The sequence below is a fragment of the Bos indicus x Bos taurus genome, chromosome 9, assembly GCF_003369695.1.
Source record: "Bos indicus x Bos taurus breed Angus x Brahman F1 hybrid chromosome 9, Bos_hybrid_MaternalHap_v2.0, whole genome shotgun sequence".
Classification (NCBI taxonomy): domain Eukaryota; kingdom Metazoa; phylum Chordata; class Mammalia; order Artiodactyla; family Bovidae; genus Bos; species Bos indicus x Bos taurus.
This window is the reverse complement of record NC_040084.1, coordinates 28387829-28409728: the sequence shown is the minus strand read 5'-3', so window position 1 is coordinate 28409728 and position 21900 is coordinate 28387829. Positions and strand designations below refer to the sequence as shown.

Here is a 21900-nt window from a genome sequence, read left to right as displayed (position 1 = left end):
CTAGCATTTTCCGCGGCGGTAGTTTTTAACCTTGGGCTCCCTCCTGCTGTTACATCTGATTGAAATTGGTGCTTCATGAATGGTGAAGAGGTGTGAGAATGGCTTTGTGTCCTGTCCTCCAGGCTCTCTTGCCCCCATCCCCCTGCATGTACCAGGCACACACCAGCAGTGACTAATTCAAATAAGCTGTGTGTCTTTGTGTTAAGGCTCTGTGACTGTGATTTGTTTCACAGACCTTCTCTGACAGCAAAAGTAGCTGGGGAGAATACCAACTGCTCACAAAAAAGAGATCTTCTTGCTCATTCAGTTATGTGATGACTAAACATGTTACAAATTCATTTTCAGTGTTGGTTTTACGTTAAGAAATATTTTTAGCTAGGTAGAGCTCTTTCGAGGAGGAATATTTTATATAATATCCCACTTTATGTTACCTATATTTTACTGTGCTCAAGACTCAGACATGTACAAAGTTGATGTTACTATGTCATCAGTGTAATTTCAGAGTTTTATCTAGGGGCAGTGATTTAGCCACACTAATAGACCAACATTGTGTTCCAGAGTTCTTCACAGGGTGGGAAGGGATGTATTTGAAGCAAAGTTTTATTTTGATTTTTTTGTCATTTTTTCTTTCTTTTGTATTTATTATCTTTTATATTGGAAGGTAATTGCTTTACAATGTTGTGTTGGTTTCTGCTGTACAACAACGAGAATCACTCATAATTATACATCGCCTCTCTCTTGAGCCTCCCTCCCCCCTCCCAGCCCACCCCTCTAAGTCATCACAGAGTGCAGTAGCATCAGGTGATCAACTGTAGGCACAAGAAAACAATAATAAAATAATGATTTGCCTGGAATTAGAATATACCTGAGATTTTGAGAAAAATTAGTTCTCGCCCACAAATGTCAGAGACCCTGATCACAAAGTTATAAGATACTCTCATGGGTGTTCTCTCCATAATAATCCCTCTGGTCTTTTTTAATGTTAATAATTCTGATTGTGTGGCTGGGGAGGAAGGGACAAGGATACTTTTGCTGATGGAGACACATTTACCTAATAGGTAAGTGGATTTATCCCTGGAACCGGAAAGTCAAGAGTATTATGGATTACTTTAATATATGTGCTTGAAGCATAACAAGGATAGGAAAAAAATGGAATAACACTTGTGTTTTTTCCTGTGGAATTAGTGTATAACCATGATTTACAAGCAGTGATTTACTGATGAGAGAAGAGATAAAGTTCTCTAAAGTTCTTCATAGATTTAAGAAAGCCAACTAAAGTGTATTTAAGATTCTTAAAACAAAATTAAAAATTGGGAAGTGGTGATCTGTATTAAGATTACAACAATGATAAGAACATCACAAAAGTCTCATATTCATGTGAACAGGTGATAATCATGTACCATCTTGGGTGAGGAAAGGATCGCTCCTTCCCTTTCTCTAGGTCTGTAGCTTCGTGAGCTGGAGCAGCCCGTGGCCACCACTGGCTTCAGGGTGACCCAGAGATGTTCCTTCTAGTCCTTTGGAGTGGAAGGTGGAAGACTCTCTCAGTGCAAACAGAGTAATGCAGTCAGATACCTCTGCCTTCAAAATGTTGGTGTGAGACCTGCTGTCCCTACAGCACATGTCCACTCATAGTTTAAAGGACATGATAATTTAATCCCTAAGAATCCTGTGGCCATTTTCCTAGTTATTTGCATTGAGAAGATACAGCCCTCCAGTGATCCCTCTAAGCTTTCTTTTATGTTTCCCAGAAAGGAGAATATCAGGCAACATCATTGCACTTGGATATCATTTCTAATTAACTTAAAAAAAGAAAACACCCTCAGACAAAACTGAAAAAGAACAAAGCTAGCACATCTCTATAATGGGAACTGAATTTTATGAAAGGAGAGTGACAAGGCAAAAGATAGATTTATTAGGAGTTATAGTGTCATAAAGTCTTGTTTAGCCAAATATTGATGCATATAGAATGAAGGAAAGTGGAATTTTTTTAAACAGAAATGTCAGAAATGATATGCATTTGCCCTTGGGTACAGCACATCCTATTGGTCACCCTTAAGAGAAATACATGTTGACACACTTGTGTTCATGATAGACACTTTAAACAATAGCTGACCTGTGCCAGAGGTCTTAAAACAGATACTATGAAGTATGTAAATGAAAATCTAAGAACATCAATTTACAAATCAAAAAATTTAACATTGTACTTATATAAAATTTAATTTTATATTTTTTAAATATAGAAACTTCTATTTTAACACATATTTGGATTTAAGAGTTTAACCTTTAGAAGGGCAAAGTCATTTCAAATTATTTTCATATCTCAAAAATGTTTAACTCTAAAAGAATGCCACATATTAATGGGAAATTAACGTACCCTATTCATCACTCTTTTAAATGATCCATCATGGTTAATCCATGTTTCTTAAAATACTTATTAAAATTAAGGCACTGTTTTCTGAGGAATCATAAAAATTTAAATCTGTAATTTACATGCATTTTGTTTCAGAGATTGCTCATCAAATAAAAAGCTTTGCTAAGTGCTTATTTCGAAATGCAGTGTGATCTATCTTTGAAGGCTGACTTGTTTCCTGTAACAGGAATCTACTAATTTTTTCAACCATTCACTTTTTTCCCCCCCTTTTTTCTCTGATGACAAACTCTAAATGTTATATAAACTGATTCTAGAAAGTGTTAATCATTATTGTTTCCCTACAAATCAGAGCAATTGCTTTTTTGGGGGTAAAATTTTGTTTCTTAACAATTCTTTGCCTCCAACTAATTCTTTTATTGTATGCCTACCTAGGTCGCTTGAGGTTTTAATGGACAGTTAGAAATTAAGAGGATGGAGATGAAGCAGCCTTCTGCACATGTGCAATTTCAATGTAAACTCTTATCTCTGTACCAGGGTCAAAGTCCTTCATTTTCAATATGTTATTTGCATTTATTTACGTATGGCTTATTACCAGTTATGAGACAGGCACAGAAAAAGACATCCCAGTTAGCTGATAATTAAATACTTCCCTGTGTGTCTTCTCACAGTTTGGCAGAAGGCACTAGTTCGAATGTTTTGGTAAAAATTCTTGTTTCCCTTGTGGACACAATTGAATGACTTACCTGGATCTGTCTGTCCACTATTGATGACACTAAACATACAGGATCACAACTGATTTTCGGTTCCAGACACTGCTCCGGGTGCTAGTGTTAGGGAATGGGAGCTAGGCTTTGGAACTAGGACAAACATTTCATTCAGGAATCTAACCTCCTTGAAGATGGTTATGACATGTAGTCAGATAGCTAATACAACATTCTAGAAGATGGATATGAGGTAGTAAGACACGATTTTACCATCTAGAAAGGATATCCTCAATGTACATACTTAGGAAGACATGGTATGGTTAGCATGGCAAAGCAATCTTCAGAAGTTTGAACGTATCTGAAGGAAATTAATGTTGACTGTTGACTAAAAAATATCGTCACAACCTGAAAGAGAGTTTTTTTTTTTTGGTGGGAATGTTTGGTGGGAATGTGTAGCTCTGAGAAAACTGCTCTAAGAAGGAAGGAAGGGAAGTCAGGCTATATACAAGTTTGCAACAAAGGGAACAGGCAATCTGAACATCAAAGATCAGGTGTCCAGTTAAGGAATTTAACATTCTTTGTATGGGAAGATGCAAGCCTCTGGGCTCCTTGAATTCAGTCCTTTCATGTGAACCTCAGCTGTCTGGGGCCCGTCCTCTTTCCTTGTTCATGTTGCTTCTTGCGGTCCCCAGCTCCTCAGCAGTTACTGTGGGGGTGACAGCATCTGTTGGATCACAGTTTGGGGAGCCCGCATTCACTTTTGGAGGCCAGAAATTGCTGATGGCTGTGACATTTCTTGTTTGTTGATATGGCAGGAAATATTTTCATTTCACATGATCCTACCTGAGGAATGTGCCTGTGTGCTTGGTCCTCAGTCATGTCCGACTCTGCGATCCCATGAACTGAAGCCCACCGAGCTCCTCTCTCCATGGGATTTTCCAGGCAAGCGCACTGGAATGGGTTGCCATTTCCTTCTCAGGATCTTCCCGACCCAGGAATCGAACTCGTGTCTCTTATGTCTCTTGCATTGGCAGACAGATTCTTTACCACTGAGCCACCTGGGAAGCCCACCTAAGGAACCAGTGGTATCAGTTGCTATAATAATCACCTTCTACTTTCTATATCTGCTCATACTTTTAGAGGGAGTGATGTTACGTATGTTGAATACATACATGCCATTATTAAAAAAAAAACCTATTATCATAATTCCTGACTATTAGATAGAGTTTCATGCCATCTATATAAAGTTTAACTGAAAAAAAAAAATGGAAGCATATCCCAAGATGCTTAGAGTATTGCTTTTGTCTCTGGTTGGTAAAATTATGAGTGACTTTTTAAAAATTATACTTATTTTGTGTTAAAGATTTCTGCAACAAGCATGTTTTATATTTATACTAAAAGCATCATAAGAGAATAGTATTTTATTTTTTATTCTAATGTAACTTTAGGGATAGAGTTACGGAATTAAAGATCTAATTAAAAAAAAAAAAAAAGATCTAATTTCTAGGTGCTGGTGCGTTATCACTAAATGCATTTTGCCATAGCACATACAGTAGCTGAAACTAAGTGCTATAGAAAAGTGCAAGAAAAGAGGAAAAGAAAAACATTTTAAAAAGCTGAATAGATTTAATTCTGAATGGGTGAACTACAAGTTGAATTTTTGCCTATATTCACATGGAGGACAGTTCTTAACACAGTTGAAAAGTTTAGGAATCCTGGACAGTGTGGTTTAGGAATTCTAACTAGTCTTACTTGTGAAACAAGACCAAAGTTGTGGATTTAATAATAGAAAGTTCATTTTCCTCACATTTATGATGTCAGACTTTACACCAGAAATTATATTGATTTATGCTCTTAAATCTGACAGTTTATTCATAGTAGTAGTAATCTTATTACACAATTTTTATATTTCATCAAGATTGGTTAAAAATTAAAGTAATATGCTAATAGATTCTCCAGCTTTTTTCTTGAATGGCTAGATATTTGGAGCAAACATATTTTTTTGCTAGAAATATGTGAATAATCAGTTATGTATATTTGATAGATACAAATATGTTTGTCATTGTGTTGTTGTTTAGTCATTAAGTCATGTCTGACTCTTTTGCAACCACATGAACTGCCAGGCTCCTCTGTCCATGAGATTCCCCAGGCAAGAATACTGAAGTGGGTTGCTATTTCCTTCTCCAGGGGATCTTCCCTCCTAGGGATCAAACTCGTATCTCCTGCTTGGCAGGTAGATTCTTTACCACTGAGCCACCTGGGTGGCCCCATAAATATGTTAACTCCTCCATATATTGACTTTGGCCAATGGTGCCAAAGTCTATAGTGTCTATAGTTTTTCTGTGCCAATGAGGAGATGGTCAAGGCTTTGCTTTAACTGAGCTTGTTTTGCAGTTGTTTGTCAAGGCAGTCACCTCTTAAAGAAACTCACATACTACAGGATAGAAGTACTTCCAAATCCATCTTCTCCCAAAGAATGATATTTATTTAAGTTTATGGTCGACAAAGGATGAGATGATTGGATGGCATCACTGACTCAATGGACATAGTTTGAACAAGCTCCAGGAGTTGGTGATAGACAGGGAAGCCTGGTGTGCTGCAGTTCATGGGGTCACAAAGAGTCGGACATGACTGAGCGACTGAACTGAACTGAATGGTCTACAGAGGCTTGGAGAGATGCTGAATTCCACTAGAGCTTTAGTGGGTCACATTTGCATTTAACTGAAGAATTTATTCAAGAGTTTGTGCATTAAGCCCAAATGTTCTGCTCAAGGGAAAATGAATGGAAGCAGGGGAATTGGCAAAAGCTCTTGGAGGATAGAAGTTCTATTAACTTTCTTCAGCCCTTTTTGGCCCTTCTCTATTAATTGCAAAGCATTTCTTGTTTCATTGTCTCCAGTGAACAGCAATGTGCCCAGCAGAGCCAGTGATTAGCATATTGTATTTTCTTGATATTTTTATTACTGTTTTGTACTCTGTAGTGTTGGAGGAGGGAATGACAACCCATTCCAGTATTCTTGTCTGGAGAACGCCATGGACAGAGGAGCCTGGTGTGCTACAGTACATAGGGTCGCAAAGAGTAGGACACAACTGAAGCAACTTAGCACCCATGCATGCACTCTGTAGTTTTATTTAAGGCCAAGCAACTGCCCGGTAAGCCATATTGTAAAATTTCCTCCATGGTCATTTCCACTTGTGTAAAGGGAGGGTTCATTGTTAACTTGGTAGCTTAGTACCAAGGAGGTGTGCTGAATGAGTAACACCAATGGTTAGCCATAGCAATCCTATTAAATATTGTTCCCATTTTGCAGATCAAGAAATTGTAGCTCAGAGAATATGGCTTACCTAGACAGCATATTAAAAAGCAGAGACATTACTTTGCCAACAAAGGTCCATCTAGTCAAGGCTATGGTTTTTCCAGTGGTCATGTATGGATGTGAGACTTGGCCTATAAAGAAAGCTGAGTGCCGAAGAATTGATGCTTTTGAACTGTGGTGTTGGAGAAGACTCTTGAGAGCCCCTTGGACTGCAAGGAGATCCAACCAGTCCATTCTAAAGGAGATCAGTCCTGGGTATTCATTGGAAGGACTGATGTTGAAGCTGAAACTCCAATACTTTGGCCACCTGATGTGAAGAGCTGACTCATTTGAAAAGACCCTGATGCTGGAAAGGATTGAAGGCAGGAGGAAAAGGGGACGACAAAGGATGAGATGGTTGGATGGCATCACCAACTCGATGGACATGGGTTTGGGTGGACTCTGGGAGTTGGTGATGGACAGGGAGGCCTGGCGTGCTGTGGTTCATGGGGTTGCAAAGAGTAGGACATGACTGAGCAACTAAACTGAACTGAACTGAAATAATAAATATCAAGATCTATTTCATTTAATAAATATTCATCTAGCTTTGCTCTGGGACACACACATATATATACACACATTTTCAAAACACTAGGAGTATAAAGGTGAATCAAGCACAGTCTGGATCAACATTCAGTGCACAAAACAGAAATCTCTGGATAGTTCAAGTGGATTTAAATGCAGAGAGTGAGTGCCTAAAACCTCATTGGAAGAGCAGGAGGAATGAGAATTAGGGGGAACTGTGACTAATCTCTTGTTTTGAGGTCACAACCCTGCAGATGAGATTCAGAGGTCAATAAACAAATGTCTTTACCTTCTTACTGACTGATGTCCCAGCAGACTTTTACCTGCCAAAGTGACAACTACAAAGTGGAAGATCGCGTCCAGATACTGCTGTAAACAATTGCTCCTCTAGAGCTTGCTTTTGTTGGTATTTAGTCACTATGTCATGTGCAGCTCTTCTGTGGCTCCATGTTCTTTAGGCTCCTCTATCCATAGAATTTCCCAGGCAAGAATACTGAAGTGGGTTGCCATTTCCTTCTCCAGGGGATCTTCCGACCCAGGGATCAAACCTGCACCTCCTGCACTGGCACAGATTTTCTACCCCTGAGCCCTTGGGGAAGCCTGGTGCTTGTTTAGCAGCTGTCGTTGCACAGGAAGGTGACTGCTGCCTCCTTTTAGTCCTTTAAATCTCACTCAAGTAGATCTCATATAGATCTCTCCTGTTAAGAACCCTTGTGGTAAGATTCCTGTGGTTTAGCCTTCCATGCCCTGCTCTCTTAGTTGGGCATGAAGTGGGTGGAAATGGATGCCAGGCCCAGCACCAACAGATCATATGGAACACTTTGAGTGCAGAGGTTTCTGCACTCAAAGAGCTCACAGTTTAGTAGTGAAAGCAGATAAATTAAGAGACAATTTTAGTATCTCATGGTAGGTAGAGTGATGGACTCCAGCACTGTGATGGTAGAGGTAGGCTTTTATGGGAGAGTGGAGAAAGACATGGCAACCCACTCCAGTGTTCTTGCCTGGAGAATCCCAGGGACGGGGGAACTGGTGGGCTGCTGTCTATGGGGTTGCATAGAGTCGGACACGACTGAAGCGACTTAGCAGCAGCAGCAGCAGCAGGATGAGGCTACCAGTGGCTCAGATGGTAAAGAATCTGCCTGCAAAGCAGGAGACCTGGGTTCAATCCCTGGGTCAGGAATATTCCCTGGAGAAGGAAGTGGCAACCCACTCCAGTATTCTTGCCTGGAGAATCCCGTGGATGGAGGAGCCTGGCAGGCTACAGTCAATGGGATCGCAAAGAGTCAACATGACTGAGCGACTTCACTTTCACTTTACTTTCTTTCACTGGGATGAGAAGTGAGGAAAAGGATCAATAAAGCTTCCTGGAGAAGATGTTGCCTGAGCTGATTCTTAAGGATTCAGTATGAGCAGATTATTTTAAAAAGGGGGGAAAAAAGGAATAGAATCAACAAATAATAAACAGCACATGAGTATGAACAGACATGAAGGGGATGGAGAGAAGTGACATGATGCTAAGCAGAGAAATGGGGATAGTGGTTTCAGGTTTTCCTGGGATCACATTGGCATCGTATGGAAGGTGAATATGAAAATATGAAGCTGCACAGCATTGGGTATAAATATTTCAGGACGTGGGGTGTGGTAAGAAGTGAAGGAATCAGACTTCTGATTTTCAGTTTCACATATAAAAAGCTTGGAAGTTGCTACTCTGTCCTAACAAGGAAAAAATGGAGCAGATTGAAAAGTCAACGACTATTCTTAGATTTTTAAAGATGATACAAGGATACAGGGCAATCCCCTACCTCCAAGACTGGAGAAACAGGTGAATACAGGCAGTCTTGGCTTAGTGGGGCAGAAACTCTCGATCAGAAACCAACATGGAAATCAGTGCTGGAGATGGACAGCCTGAATTATAATTGACAAATTGCTGGAGGCTCATTGTACAAAATTCTGAGAGTGAAAAACTCCAGTGAGGGTGCAGGTGTAGGGGTCCATCCATACTTTGGTGAGATTTACCTCCAGAATCTTGACCCAAGTTCTCTCAGTAAGTATTTGAGAAAAATCCCCTTGTGTTTGCTTTGGGGGTGGGGAAAAGGAGCCATTTTTAAATATGCCAGAGCACTGTTCTGGTCATCAAGGCTTGCTCTCAGGAGAACACACGACCTTTGCACTTAAAGAGCTCACAGTTTGTAAATTAAGAGACAATTTTAGTATCTCCTGGTAGGTGCAGGTAACCAGAACCCAAGTGGCTGGGTTATTAGAATATATTCTTAGAATATAACTGACCTATGTGGAGAAGGAAATAACAACTCACTTTCTTATTTTTGCCTGGAGAATTCCATGGACAGAGGAGCCTGGCAGGCTACTGTCCATGGGGTCACAAGAGTCGGACACGACTTAGCAACTAAACTACCACAACTGACCTAAGGAAAGAAAATTCCCAATTTTAGTCCCCACATGGGAGAAGAGAAATACCCAACTCTGGGTACTTTAGCCATGTTGTTCTACCTAAGAGGGGAGAAAAAAATTATAAAACAAAAAACAACCCTTGGGAGTGCACAGTCCAGAGACAGGATCATTAAAAGCATGAGAGCTAGTCTGCTGCACTATAGAATGCTTCACCCTGCCCCACATCTTACCATTATACTACTGAAGGCTTTTTACAATAGTTCTTTATACCTAGTAGGTCATGCCTGGCTGTCATGAAAACATTATAATGCATAGCTGAAAAAAGGTAGAAAGCACAATTGGAAGAGACAGAGTAATCATCAGAATGATACATGGCAGGGGTGCTGGAATTATTAAACTGGGAATTTAAGCAACTATGAGGAATATGCTAAGGGCTTAAATAGATAAGCTGGAAAGCAGATTTAATAGATAAACTGGAAAGCAGTTTAATAGATAAACTGGGCAGTGTAAGTCAAGAGGTGGAAAGTCTAAAAAAGAACGAAGAAAGAAATGCTAGAGATCAAACACTGTGACAAAAATGAGGAAGGTCTTTGATAGACTTTTTAGTAGACTGGACACAGTTAAGCAAGAATCTCTGAGCTTGAGGTTATATCAATAGAAACCTCAAAAACCGAAATGCAAAGAGAACAAAGGGAAAAAAGCAGAACAGAATGTCCAAGGACTGCAGGGCAACTACAAAAGACGTATCATACGTATAATGGTAACACCACAAGCAGGAGAGAAAGAGAGAGGAAGTGAGTGGTGTCACCGTGAGGAAAGGAAGGAATCAAGTGTTATGTCCTCGGTGTGGACCTGGATGCCCGAGAGGACACAGGCGGTATTAAGTTAGAATTTTAACCTGAGTCTACTTGATTTCAAAGTCAGTGCTTTTCTTTCTCTTTTACACCATCTTAACTGTGACCAAATTATTCTGTATTTAAAGATGTGTCTAATGGCATCATTTGTAAGTTATGTGCTTACGTGTGCATATTCCTTTTTCACAGTAGAAGAAGCATGACCTTCAAATGATTCTCAAAGTTGAAAAATCTCTGAGCTAAGACTTTTGGTTAAATAAATCGATAACTGTTGTTCATTCAGTTTTGTTCTAGAGATCAAAATGCTCACTCGGGAGTATATTTTAAAAGTGTACCAAGTAGTTCTGCTTTAGGCAGTGCTATAGGTTAAAAATTCTTCAAGAACGCCCTGCCATGAAACACCAAAGTTTTGAAAAAAATCACAATGAAAATATGTCTAGATGATCTACTGAACTCTCGTGAACATAAGACAAGTCCCAACAGAGACTAGCACACAGAGTCTACTTGAAAGAAAAAAAGAATTTAAGTGAAGTTTGAATGGTTCTGCAGGTAAATGTTGACTGTAAGAACCTAGCTGGCGCTAGTGGTAAAGAATCCACCTGCCAATGCAGGAGACAAGAGATGAGGGTTCAGTCCCTGGGTTGGAAAGATCTCCTGGAAGAGGGCATGGCAACCCACTCCAGTACTCTTGCCTAGAAAATTCCATGGGCAGAGGAACCTGGTGGGCTGCAGTCCATGGGGCAGCAGAGCTGGATGCAACTGAGCACACACCCACAAGAACCTAGGATTTTGGAGAGTAATGGTTGCTGGGGCTGTGGGGTTGGCAGGAGCAGGCATGAGGCCTCCACACACTGAGGGCAAGTTGGTGACTGATGAGAACCTGCATTCCTCCAAGTGCTACATCCTTAGGGGAAGGTTGTGCTGGGAAAATCCCAGCTGGCCAGGAAACTTTTAAGGAAACCTGTCTGCTTCTCCCATGCGTGCTTGCTCAGTTGCTTCAGTTGTGTCTGACTCTTTGCAACACCATGTACAATAGCTTGCCAGGCTCCTCGGTCCATGGGATTTTTCTGGCAAGAACACTGGAGTGGGTTGCCATGCTCTTCTCTAGGGGATCTTCCCAACCCAGGGGTCAAACCCCCATCTCCTGCTTCTCCTGCATTGCAGACAGATTCCTCATTGCCAAGCCACCAGGGAAGTCCGCCTCTTCCATACTCAGGTATAAAAATAATAATAGTAATAATAGTATTAATAATAATGATGATAATAGTCTTCCCTGATACTCTGAAGTAATAATTGTCTCATGTATCTGACATTTGCACATACATACATCCTACAGGCAGAGAAACTGTGAGATGAGAAATTAAATTATAGCCAAACGAGGTTGATAGAACCTGGTAGAGATGATATAGATCTTGCCTGGAGAGAAGCATCCTCAAGATAGCTCTTTCAGGATTCCCAATGATTAATAGTAACCAAATATAAACTCACTGTAAACAAGATATCATGAACAAGGTCAGCAGACAGGCCCTCAAGGACTCAGAAGCAGAATACCTCTGAGTAAAATGGTTATGCTATCAAGCAAGTTATTAATGATGGAATTACAAACAGCAAAGACCAAGCAACTAGCAAATTAAAGTGTCAAGAGAACCTATTTTATACCCGTTAGATTGGCATTAGGAAGATTGACAATATCAAGTGTATGAGGAATAGCCAGAACTTTCCTGCATAACTGGTGGAAGGAAGAGTATAAATTGGTACAATTTGATCTCACCTCTTCTAAATGAAGGCTTTCCTGGTGGCTCAGAGGTTAAAGTGTCTGCCTGGAATGCTGGAGACCCGGGTTCATTCCCTGGGTTGGGAAGATCCCCTGGAGAAGGAAATGGCAACCCACTCCAGTACTCTTGCCTGGAGAATCCCATGAGAGGAGCCTGGTAGGCTACAGTCCATGGGGTCGCAAAGAGTCAGACACGACTGAACGACTTCACTTTCTTCTAAATGAAGAGGAACTAAAGAGCTTCTTGATGAAGGTGAAAGAGAAGAGTGAAGAAGCTGGCTTAAAAATCAACATTCAAAAAACTAAGATCATGGCATCCAGTCCTATCACTTCATGGCAAATAGATGGGGAAAAAGTAGAAACAGTGTCTGATTTTATTTTCTTGGGCTCCAAAATCACTGCAGATGGTGACTGTAGCCACAAAATTAAAAGACACTTGCTCCTTAGAAGTAAAGCTATGACCAACCTAGACAGCATAATAAAAAGCAGAGATACCACTTTGCCAACAAAGGTCCATCTAGTCAAAGCTATGGTTTTTCCAGTAGTCATGTATGGATGTGAGAGTTGGACCGAGCTGAGGAATTGATGCTTTCAAACTCTGGTGCTGGAGAAGACTCCTGAGAGTCACTTGGACAGCAAGGAGATCAAACCAGGCAATCTTAAAGGAAATCAACCTTGAATACTCACTGGAAGGACTGATGCTGATACTGAAGCTGAAGCACCACTACTTTGGCCACCTGATGCGAAGAGCCGACTCATTGGAAAAGACCCTGATGCTCAGAAAGACTGAGGTCAAGACTAGAAGGAGGCTGCAGAGGATGAGATGGTTATATAGTGTCACTAACTTGATGGACATGAGTTTGATCAAATTCTGGAGATAGAGAAGGCCAGGAAAGCCTGGAGTACTGCAGTCCATGGGGTCACAAAGAGTTGGACACGACTGAGCGAATGAACAACCACCATGCAATGGTGTGCTATATAATAGTGACAATGAACTGTAGCTGTGCACAAAATGTTTATATTTCAGATCCAACAAGCCTCAGTAACACCATTATGTGATGACATTCACTATGACCTTTGTCTAAAGTTTACGTGGTGCCTGCTAAGTCGCTTCAGTTGAATCTGACTCTTTGTGACCCTGTAGACAGTAGCCCACCAGGCTCCTCTGTCCATGGGATTCTCTAAGTAAGAATACTAGAGTGGGTTACCATACCCTCTTCCAGGGAATATTCCCAACCCAGGGATCTAACTCTCATCTCCTGCGGCTCCTGCATTGCAGGCAGGTTTTTACTGCTGAGCCACTGGGGGAAGCCTAGTATATTTGTATATGTAGTATTCTTGCCTGAGAGATGAGCTTGGTGAGCTACAATTCATGGTCTCTCAAAGATTTGGACATGACTGAACAACTAACACACATAGCAAAATAATAAAATAGAAAAATAAATAAAATATGCAAAATATAAAATAATATGATATATTCACAATATTTACAACATAAAATATAAGCAAAAGAAATGCTTATGTTTGAAATAAAATATGAAATTTTAAAATGTGGGTAAGTGAAAGAATATGAAAATACAGTGAACTTCAAGGTTACCAGCATATTCTATTTCTTAAGCTGAATGGAGGGCACATTTTGGTATTCTTTTTAGTGTGTATACATTATTTATCTTCTTTTTATGTATAAAAATGTCATGATTTAAAAACAACTATGTCTTCTTTTTTTACCTGATTCATTTCTGTTTTGTAATAATCTTTTGATGAATGAAAACCACAAATTTATAAAAGAAGTAAGACACTGACATAGAATAAGACACATTTTACCAATTTATTATTGGAAGTACCATGGTGTTTTCATAGCATATTATTCTCAGAGATAGAAATTTCTTTGCTAAAACAATGTTTGTTGACTCAAAAGCCACTGTACAAAATCACTAATTAATTTCTAATGCTCATAAAATGAAAGCGTTAGTCATTCAGTCATTCTTGACTCTTTGCAACCCCATGGACTGTAGCCTGCTAGGCACTTCTGTCCTTGGAATTCTCTAGGCAAGAATACTGGAGTCACTAGCCATTCTCTTCTCCAGGGGATCTTTCCCACCTGGGGATCGAACCCAAGTCTCCTGCATTGCAGGCGAATTCTTTACTGTCTGAGCCAACCAAGCCCTTAATGCTCATGTGTTCCCTAAAAACAAAACAGTGTTTTCAAATCTTTTGAATCTTATTCAAGAGAAAACTTAAATTAAGAAAATAGATTTACAATTATTTCAGTTTCTCTTCTTTTGTTTTTATTTATGCTCTATATAGTATCCAGAAATATGTTAATTATTATGATGCCACTCAAGAGAGACTTCTAGTGGATGAATTTTTAAAAGGAGACTTTTGTAGTCAGCTCAGCATGGAATTTTGAACCATCAGGTGCATTTATGCAGAATCTTAGGACTATCAAATGTCATAATCTGTTTGATTTAAGGATTCTATTCAGATTTGGGGGTGGACTTGAGATGCACTTGTTTAGTCACAGATGGGAAGAAAACACCTCTGCATCACTTCAGATGCAAATCTTGCACAGGAGTGTTCTTACTGAAAGAGAAGCTGGCTTTATGATAGCCCCATTTTCCTCCTGTGGGATGAGAACAGAGCATGTGAGTTTCATTTACCTTGACAAAATGCGTGTGCAAATTTTCTTACACTACACTTCCAGGTTTTTATTTTGCTTAAGCACATTTCCTTTTTTTGGTAGCTGGAATAAGGAGCGTGTTCATAGTAAAGTTGATAATAGAATAAAATGTGTTTGATATGTGACAGTCCTTACATTATAGATGTCTACATTGAAAATTTATAAAACATATTAATTTAAATATAATTTAATATACATATATCTAACATAGATTCATTGTGCAACAAATTTCTCAGGTCTTTTATTTATATTTCTTGGTTTATAGTGATTATCAGGAATTTGCAAGCTTGAAATGTGGCACTCTTAAAAACACTGAAATTCCTATCAACAACCGGTTCTTGAGAAAGATGTGCTTTATTACATATTCCTTCAGTTTCCATATGAAATTTGCAGTGTTAATTGCAGTAAGGTTCTTTTTTCTTTTTCTCCTTTGCTATGCAGATAATCTCATTTAAGTGTGTGAAATAACAAAGTTGTTCAGCATAACGCCTTCCCTTAACCTTCTCAATGTTTTAAAGCGTGTTTTGATTTTTTCCCCCTCCATGTTACTCTAGGATAGTTTCCCAGCACGATTTGGAGGAATTCATTTTGTTAACCAACCGTGGTACATCCATGCCCTGTACACCGTGATCCGGCCTTTCCTGAAAGAGAAGACTCGGAAAAGGGTATTTGCTTGCTTCTTTATTTTTTTTTGTTGTTTCCTTTCCCTCCCCATTCAATAAGTTATCATGCATACTGCGTGTATAACGTTTGCTACAGCAAAAGTGTGCTTCTATACTGAATGTAACTATTTAACCTAAAAGATATTTTACAAAATTTAAAACCTTGTGGTTAATTCTGAACAGTGGATCTGTGAAAGAAATATTTAAAAACTAACTCTCTTGCTTTTCCACAAATGGGGAGAACATTTTAGCACATTCATCATATATTAAAGCCTCAGTTTAAAAGTTAAAAAAAAAACAATTATGCCATGGTACTGTATTGTTATTGGTATACTTAATTTCATGTAACGTTTAGACAGAAGTTTTTTATATGTTGATAAATGGGTGTTAGTAATTTCACAATATGTATTGCATTATATATGGTGAATTTTGTAATATTTAATATAATTTTGTAGTGATTGTCATGAGCAATCATACATTACAGACAGAATGTTTATATGTAGGAATTTTAATATTTCTTTAAATTACAGGTTACTTGAATTCCAAGATTTAGTTTTATCCAACAACTAGGATATTCAAAGTATGTTCCAAAATAATCATTTTTCTGAGAATACAAAAATTTATATAACTCATTTAACATAGTGTGTGTGCTCAGTCACTCAGTTGTGTCCAACTCTTTATGACCCAATGGACTGTAGCCCACCAGGCTCCTCTGTCCATGGAATTTTTTTGGACAAGAATACGAAACAGGTTTCCATTTCCTCCTCCAGGGGATCTCCCTGACCCAGAGATGGAACCTGCAACTCTTGTGTCTCCTGCATTGGCAGGTGGGTTCTTTACCAGTGTGCCACCTGGGGAACCCCCATACTACAATGCCAAACACATTAATCATTATAATGCTTTTAAAGTGCATTTAATATACATTATTTCATCTTATCCTGCAAACATCTCTGCAAAGTATGATTAGTAGCATCATTTTCTATTTCAAAGCTGAGGAAAGTAAGTTTTAGGATGGATAAATAACTTGCTTACTCATTTACACAGCTGTAAAGTTGTAGAGTTAACATTTGAATCCAAATAGCTTCGCATTTAGAGATATTTTTACCACTGTGCTGTGACCAATTTTCAAATGATTAGTTCCACAGAAAAATATAGTTACTTCTAAATCCATACAGAGGATAATTTTCCATGTTTCTCAGTGAATGAGAAGGTCCTTCAGGTACTTTAGTGCCATAAAAGCCTTACTGTAAGTGTGAAAGTGAAGTCATTGTTAGGTGTGTGTTGGTTTCAAACATTTGTGAACAGAGAGTTTTCTGCTTATGAATTTGTTGAATATGTTTTAGTAATTTAGGAGGAAGAATTCTGTAGACAATGATCATTTATATTAGGAATTATGTCTTTCACCAAGATTCAAGTTAATTTGTTGTTGTTCAGTCCTAAGTCACATCTGACTCTTTGTGACCCCATGGACTGCAGCACGCCAGGCTTCCCTGTCCTTCAGTATCTCCCGAAGTTTGCTCAGACTCATGTCCATTGAGTCAATGATGCCATCCAACCATCTCATCTTCTGTTGCCCCCTTCTCCTCCTGCTCTCAATCTTTCCCAGCAAGAGAGTTTTTTCCAATGAATTAGCTCTTTGTATCGGGTAGCCAGAGTATTGGAGTTTCAGCTTCAGCATCAGTCCTTCCAATGAATATTTGTAAATCAAGTTAATTTACAATTTATAGTTCAAAACAATGGATTGACATGCCTCAGAAATAACACTTTCAAGCAATCTTTTGTGAAGGGATGGTCAGGTGATCGAAAGTGCCTGCTGGGGTTTTTAGTACAAATTATACCTGTGAACACTAATGTAGCATTCATTCTACACCACATGCTGTTCTAAGTACTTTCAATATGTTAACTCATTTAGTCCTTCCAACAAGGCTTTAGGGTAAGCATTATTATTTTTCTCCTTTTATAGATGGGAAAATGAGGCATGGAAGGTGAAACCATTTGCTCTAAATCTCAGCTAGGAGATAGTAGAACTGAAAATACGGATTTACTGGGAAGACTGTTCCAGGTACAGGGAATAGCAAAGGCAGTGGTTCTTGGGTAGAAACAAGCCTGGAATATTCGACAAATAGCAAGGAGGCCTTCCCAGGTGGCCCTAGTGGTAAAGAACCCACCTACCAACGCAGGAGACATAAGAGACACAAGTTCAATCCCTGGGCCAGGAAGATCCCCTGGAGGAAGGCATGTCAACCCACTCCAGTATTCTTGCCTGGAGAATCCCATGGACAGAGGACCCTGGTGGGCTACAGTCCATAGAGTCCAAAGAGTTGGACACGACTGAAGTGAGTTAGCACACACGCAAAGAGGTCAGAAAAGTTGGAGCCAGATGAGCTATTGGAGAGGATAGTAGTGCATTGGATGGGTGGGAACATGGTGTGCCAGCTCTTGGAGGGCCTTGCACACTGCCATCAGATCTGGGCTTTCAGTCAGAGTGAAATGACTGGCATTTGAAAGACTGAGTTCAGGGGTGACTTGTTGTGACATTATTTTGACATGATTCTGCTCTGTTGAAAAGACTGAAGAGTGTCAAATCTATAAAACGAGGAAAGCTCTAGGTTTGGGAGTTATTTGGTGGAATTCGATGATTTTGACAATGCCTTAAAAAAGACAGTGCTGGCACTATTCTAGATGGAAGGGAGGTATTTGAATTTTACCATTTTAGTTACAACTACACGATTTGGGAATTTTTATATGAGAAAATAATTATAAATTAAAACACCCTTAACTTCTGCTTATATAATCAATACACAATACAATGCTATTGCTATATTTCCTTCCTGGAATCCCAAGTGATTCAGCCTTACAGTATTACTCAAGCACCTTATAATGCAAATGCTATACATCTATGTTCTGAAAAGCTGGTAAAAGAAAACCTAAAGAAAAGTTGTGAATCATCTTTCACAAATGGCCATTTAGTTCTTCATTTTCTTAAATTAAAGCAGACTTTGAGTTTCCAACATGCTGGGTTGATGGGAATGTCAACCTTAAGTGTTACAGAGATCCCTTCTCAAAATTTCACCAATGTCTGGAATATTTCATGTACAGCCTAACTTACAATCTATCATGGCCACTTTTGACATCTTCACTATTCAAGCTAGTATTAGTTCCTTGAATGAAGGTCTCTTTTTGGACCCAAGCATCTTTGTTGATGTTAGAGTCCAATGCCTAGGTTTCAATCCACTATCCCAGTGAACTTTTTAGCTGGTCCATAGATGTGGTCCTGCCACACCCCAGGAGCTGACAGGAAACTGATTTGCCTACTAGTTGTCACAAGCTTCTCCTTCTTCCTCAGTATCACGGACTTTCTCATCTACTCCTTGCTAATTCTTAAAAATATTTTACCCTCCTCTTCCTATAATTATGGTCTCCTACCATAATCTCTTTAATGGCACAGTTTAGGAAAAAAAAATTTTTTTTAATTTTTAATTTAAAAATTCAGCCTAAGTATAATTGTAAGGCAATCTGAGGCAAAAGAGCCCCTAAGAACCAGACTTCTTGAGTAAAATGGAGGAAGAAAAATATGTAAGAGGGAGAATGTAGTAAAACTTCAATAAACGATGAGACAAATGTGTGCGTGGGTGCTCCAGCAGATGAGTTGCAGGAGATGTGTTCACTGAAGGCGTTCGTAGAGAATCTTAAAGGATTGGAGCAAGAAGAAAGGAGAAGCCAGTGGGGGATTGTGAGCAGAATAATATTATCTGACTGATTCAAGTTTTGACATGGTCCTTTGGCTGCTGTGTTGAGAGTAGCATCCTGGTGGCAAGAGTGGAAGTGGGGAGAGCAGTTAGGAGGCTAGTTCAGTAACACAGTGGAAAGGATGATAGGAGTTGAGTTAGGGTTGTAGCAGCAGAGTTGTTCAGATGTTTGAATTCAGGATAGATTTTGGAGGTAGTACCGAAAGAATTTACTGACAACTTAGATTATGAGAGAAGTAAAAGATGAGTCAAAGGTTTTGGCCGGAGTAACTAGAAGCATATTTGTACCATTAGCTGACCTTGAAAATAGGGAGAATCTGATTTAGGGGAGAAAGTTATAAGTTCCGTTCTGGATATGACATGTTTGAGATGCCCATTGATCATTTAAATGGAGGTGTGACACAGAGAGTAAAAATAGTAATATGGAGTTCAAAAGAGAGGTCTGGATTCAGGATACACATTTTCAGTGTATATGGTGAAGATCGCTCAGTCGTGTCTGACTCTTTGCGACCCCATAGACTGTAGCCTACCAGGCTCCTCCCTCTATGGAATTTTCCAGGCAATAGTACTGGAGTGGATTGCCGTTTCCTTCTCCAGGGAACTTCCCCACCCAGGGATCGAACCCGGGTCTCCCACATTGTAGACAGTCGCTTAACCATCTGAGCCACCAGGTCTTAGTGTATAGACGATATTTAAACCTTGTATTTGTTCAGTCACAAAGTTGTGTCCGACTCTTTGTGACCCCATGAACGGCAGCACATGAGCCTTCCCTGTCCTTCATTTTCCCAGAGTTTGCTCAAACTGATGTCCATTGAGTCAGTGATGCCATCCAACCATCTCATCCTCTGTCGTCCCCTTCTCCTCCTGCCCTCAATCTTTCCCAGCATCAGGGTCTTTTCCAATGAGTCGGCTCTTTGAATCAGGTGGCCAAAGTATTGGAGCTTCAGGTTCAGCATCAGTCCTTCCAACGAATATTTGGGGTTTATTTCCAAATTACCTGAGTGCAGTTAGAGAAGATAATAAATCCAAGAACTGAAGCCTGAGGCTCTCTGATGTTAAGATATTGCAGAAGTGGAATAACCAGCAAAAGGGACTGAAGGAGGCATCTATCAGATAGTAGGAAACCAAGAGATCCTGGGAGAAAGTGTTTTCATTGAGGAGAATCATCTACTCTACCCAGTGCTGCTGAGAGTTTAAGAAAAATAAGGATAGAGAATTATTGGACACTGAATTTAGCAGTGAGAAGGATCTTGACAAGAGCTATTTCCGTGTAGTGGTGGGAGGCAAACCTATTTGGATTGGATTCAGGAAAAATGGGACAAATGTACTTGGGCAATGAATACAGATAATTCCTTTGTTGAGTTTTGCAGTAAGAAGAAGGAGAAAATAGGATAATAACTGGAAATAGAAGTAGGGTCAAGATAGGTTTAATGCATCTGTATGGGGGGGAGGCAAGAGTAGAGTTAGTATGTATGTTCTTTGATGGAAAACATACAGAACAAAGAGGAAATCTGGTGATGTGAGAGAGACAAGAGATAATTGCTTGGGAAATATAACTGAGTGGAAGAGGGGATGGATTCTAGTGCACAGGTGGAGGGGTTGGCCTTTGTAGACTGGATTCTTCCATTGTGCTGGGAGCAAAGGCGAAGCATATGGACACAGATGCTAGTGGGTGGATCTCATCTGGTTGCCCTGTTTTTTTTCTGGGAAAGAGGAAACAAGGCCAAAGCTGAGAGCAATGTTGAGGGAGGCGGTAACAGGGTGTTGGCAAAAAAGAGAAGAAGTAGTGTGAACTGCATTTACTTGTCTATGGATTTATCACCATAACTCTTGCATGACTTGAAAGGGAAGGTTTCTGATGTGAAGCAACATGTCTGATGAAAGAAAGGTTGTATACCTAATAAAGTAGGGATTTCAGGCACTAGAATTTCATATTCCCAGGAAAATTATAGGGGTGGGTATATTTTCCTAGGCTGTTGTGTTCTGTAAAAGGAGTGGGAAGGTGGAGAATTTGCAAATAACCTGATTTAACTTGGGTCAGAAAGTATCTTCCACCTCTGTAGTATTATGTATTCCACCAGCCACTTGCTGTGATCATTTTGGCCAGTACCTGCTCTCACATGCTTTTATATTCTTCCATAATTTATTAGTATTACTTGTTGATTGGTGACTCCCAGTCTTCTCATTTTATTTGATATAGACTAGTCTTTCTTTGGCTTTCTTTGGGCTTCCCTGGTGGCTCAGATGGTAAAGAATCTGCCTGCAGTGTGGGAGACCTCGGTTTAATCCCTGGGTTGGGAAGATCCCCTGGAGGAGGGCATGGCAACCCACTCCAGTATTCTTGCCTGGAGAATCTCCACGGACAGAGGAGCCTGGCGGGCTACAGTCCATGCGGTCACAGAGCTGGACGTGACTGAGAAACTAAGCACATGCACACACAGTCTTTGTTTTCCAAAATATTTACTTAAGTGGATTCTAAAAGTATGGAAAGCAAGATGAATGTCTTAGCTCTTTCATCTTGAACCTAAAATATGAGATTATTTCTAAGCCACTTATAAGCTATAATCTTTAAATAAACGTATAAATCTATATAAGATGACAGTAGTACTTTATTAGAGAAGACTGATCTGCAGTTTTGAGATTAATATAAAAGAGAAAAGAGGTAGCTGTTTAGGGAGAAACAAATCTTGACTATGTAGCTGAAGTGATCCTCCAATTTAACAAAAAGCTCTGTGTAGACAGTAATAACAATGATTAACATATACACACAGCTTTACGGTTTCAACTCTTTCCATTTACGATTTGAATGATAA

At 39.5% G+C, this 21900-nt stretch overlaps 1 protein-coding gene across 2 annotated transcripts in view; it reads left to right on the top strand.

The window, feature by feature from the left end:
* Positions 1-21900, top strand: part of CLVS2 (clavesin 2) — an 80071-nt gene that overhangs the window by 45881 nt on the left and 12290 nt on the right. For both annotated transcript variants that reach the window (XM_027551087.1, XM_027551088.1), the window contains exon 4: positions 15231-15341. In XM_027551087.1, coding sequence (XP_027406888.1) covers positions 15231-15341 — 111 coding nt within the window. The remainder of the gene's footprint in view (positions 1-15230; positions 15342-21900) is intronic.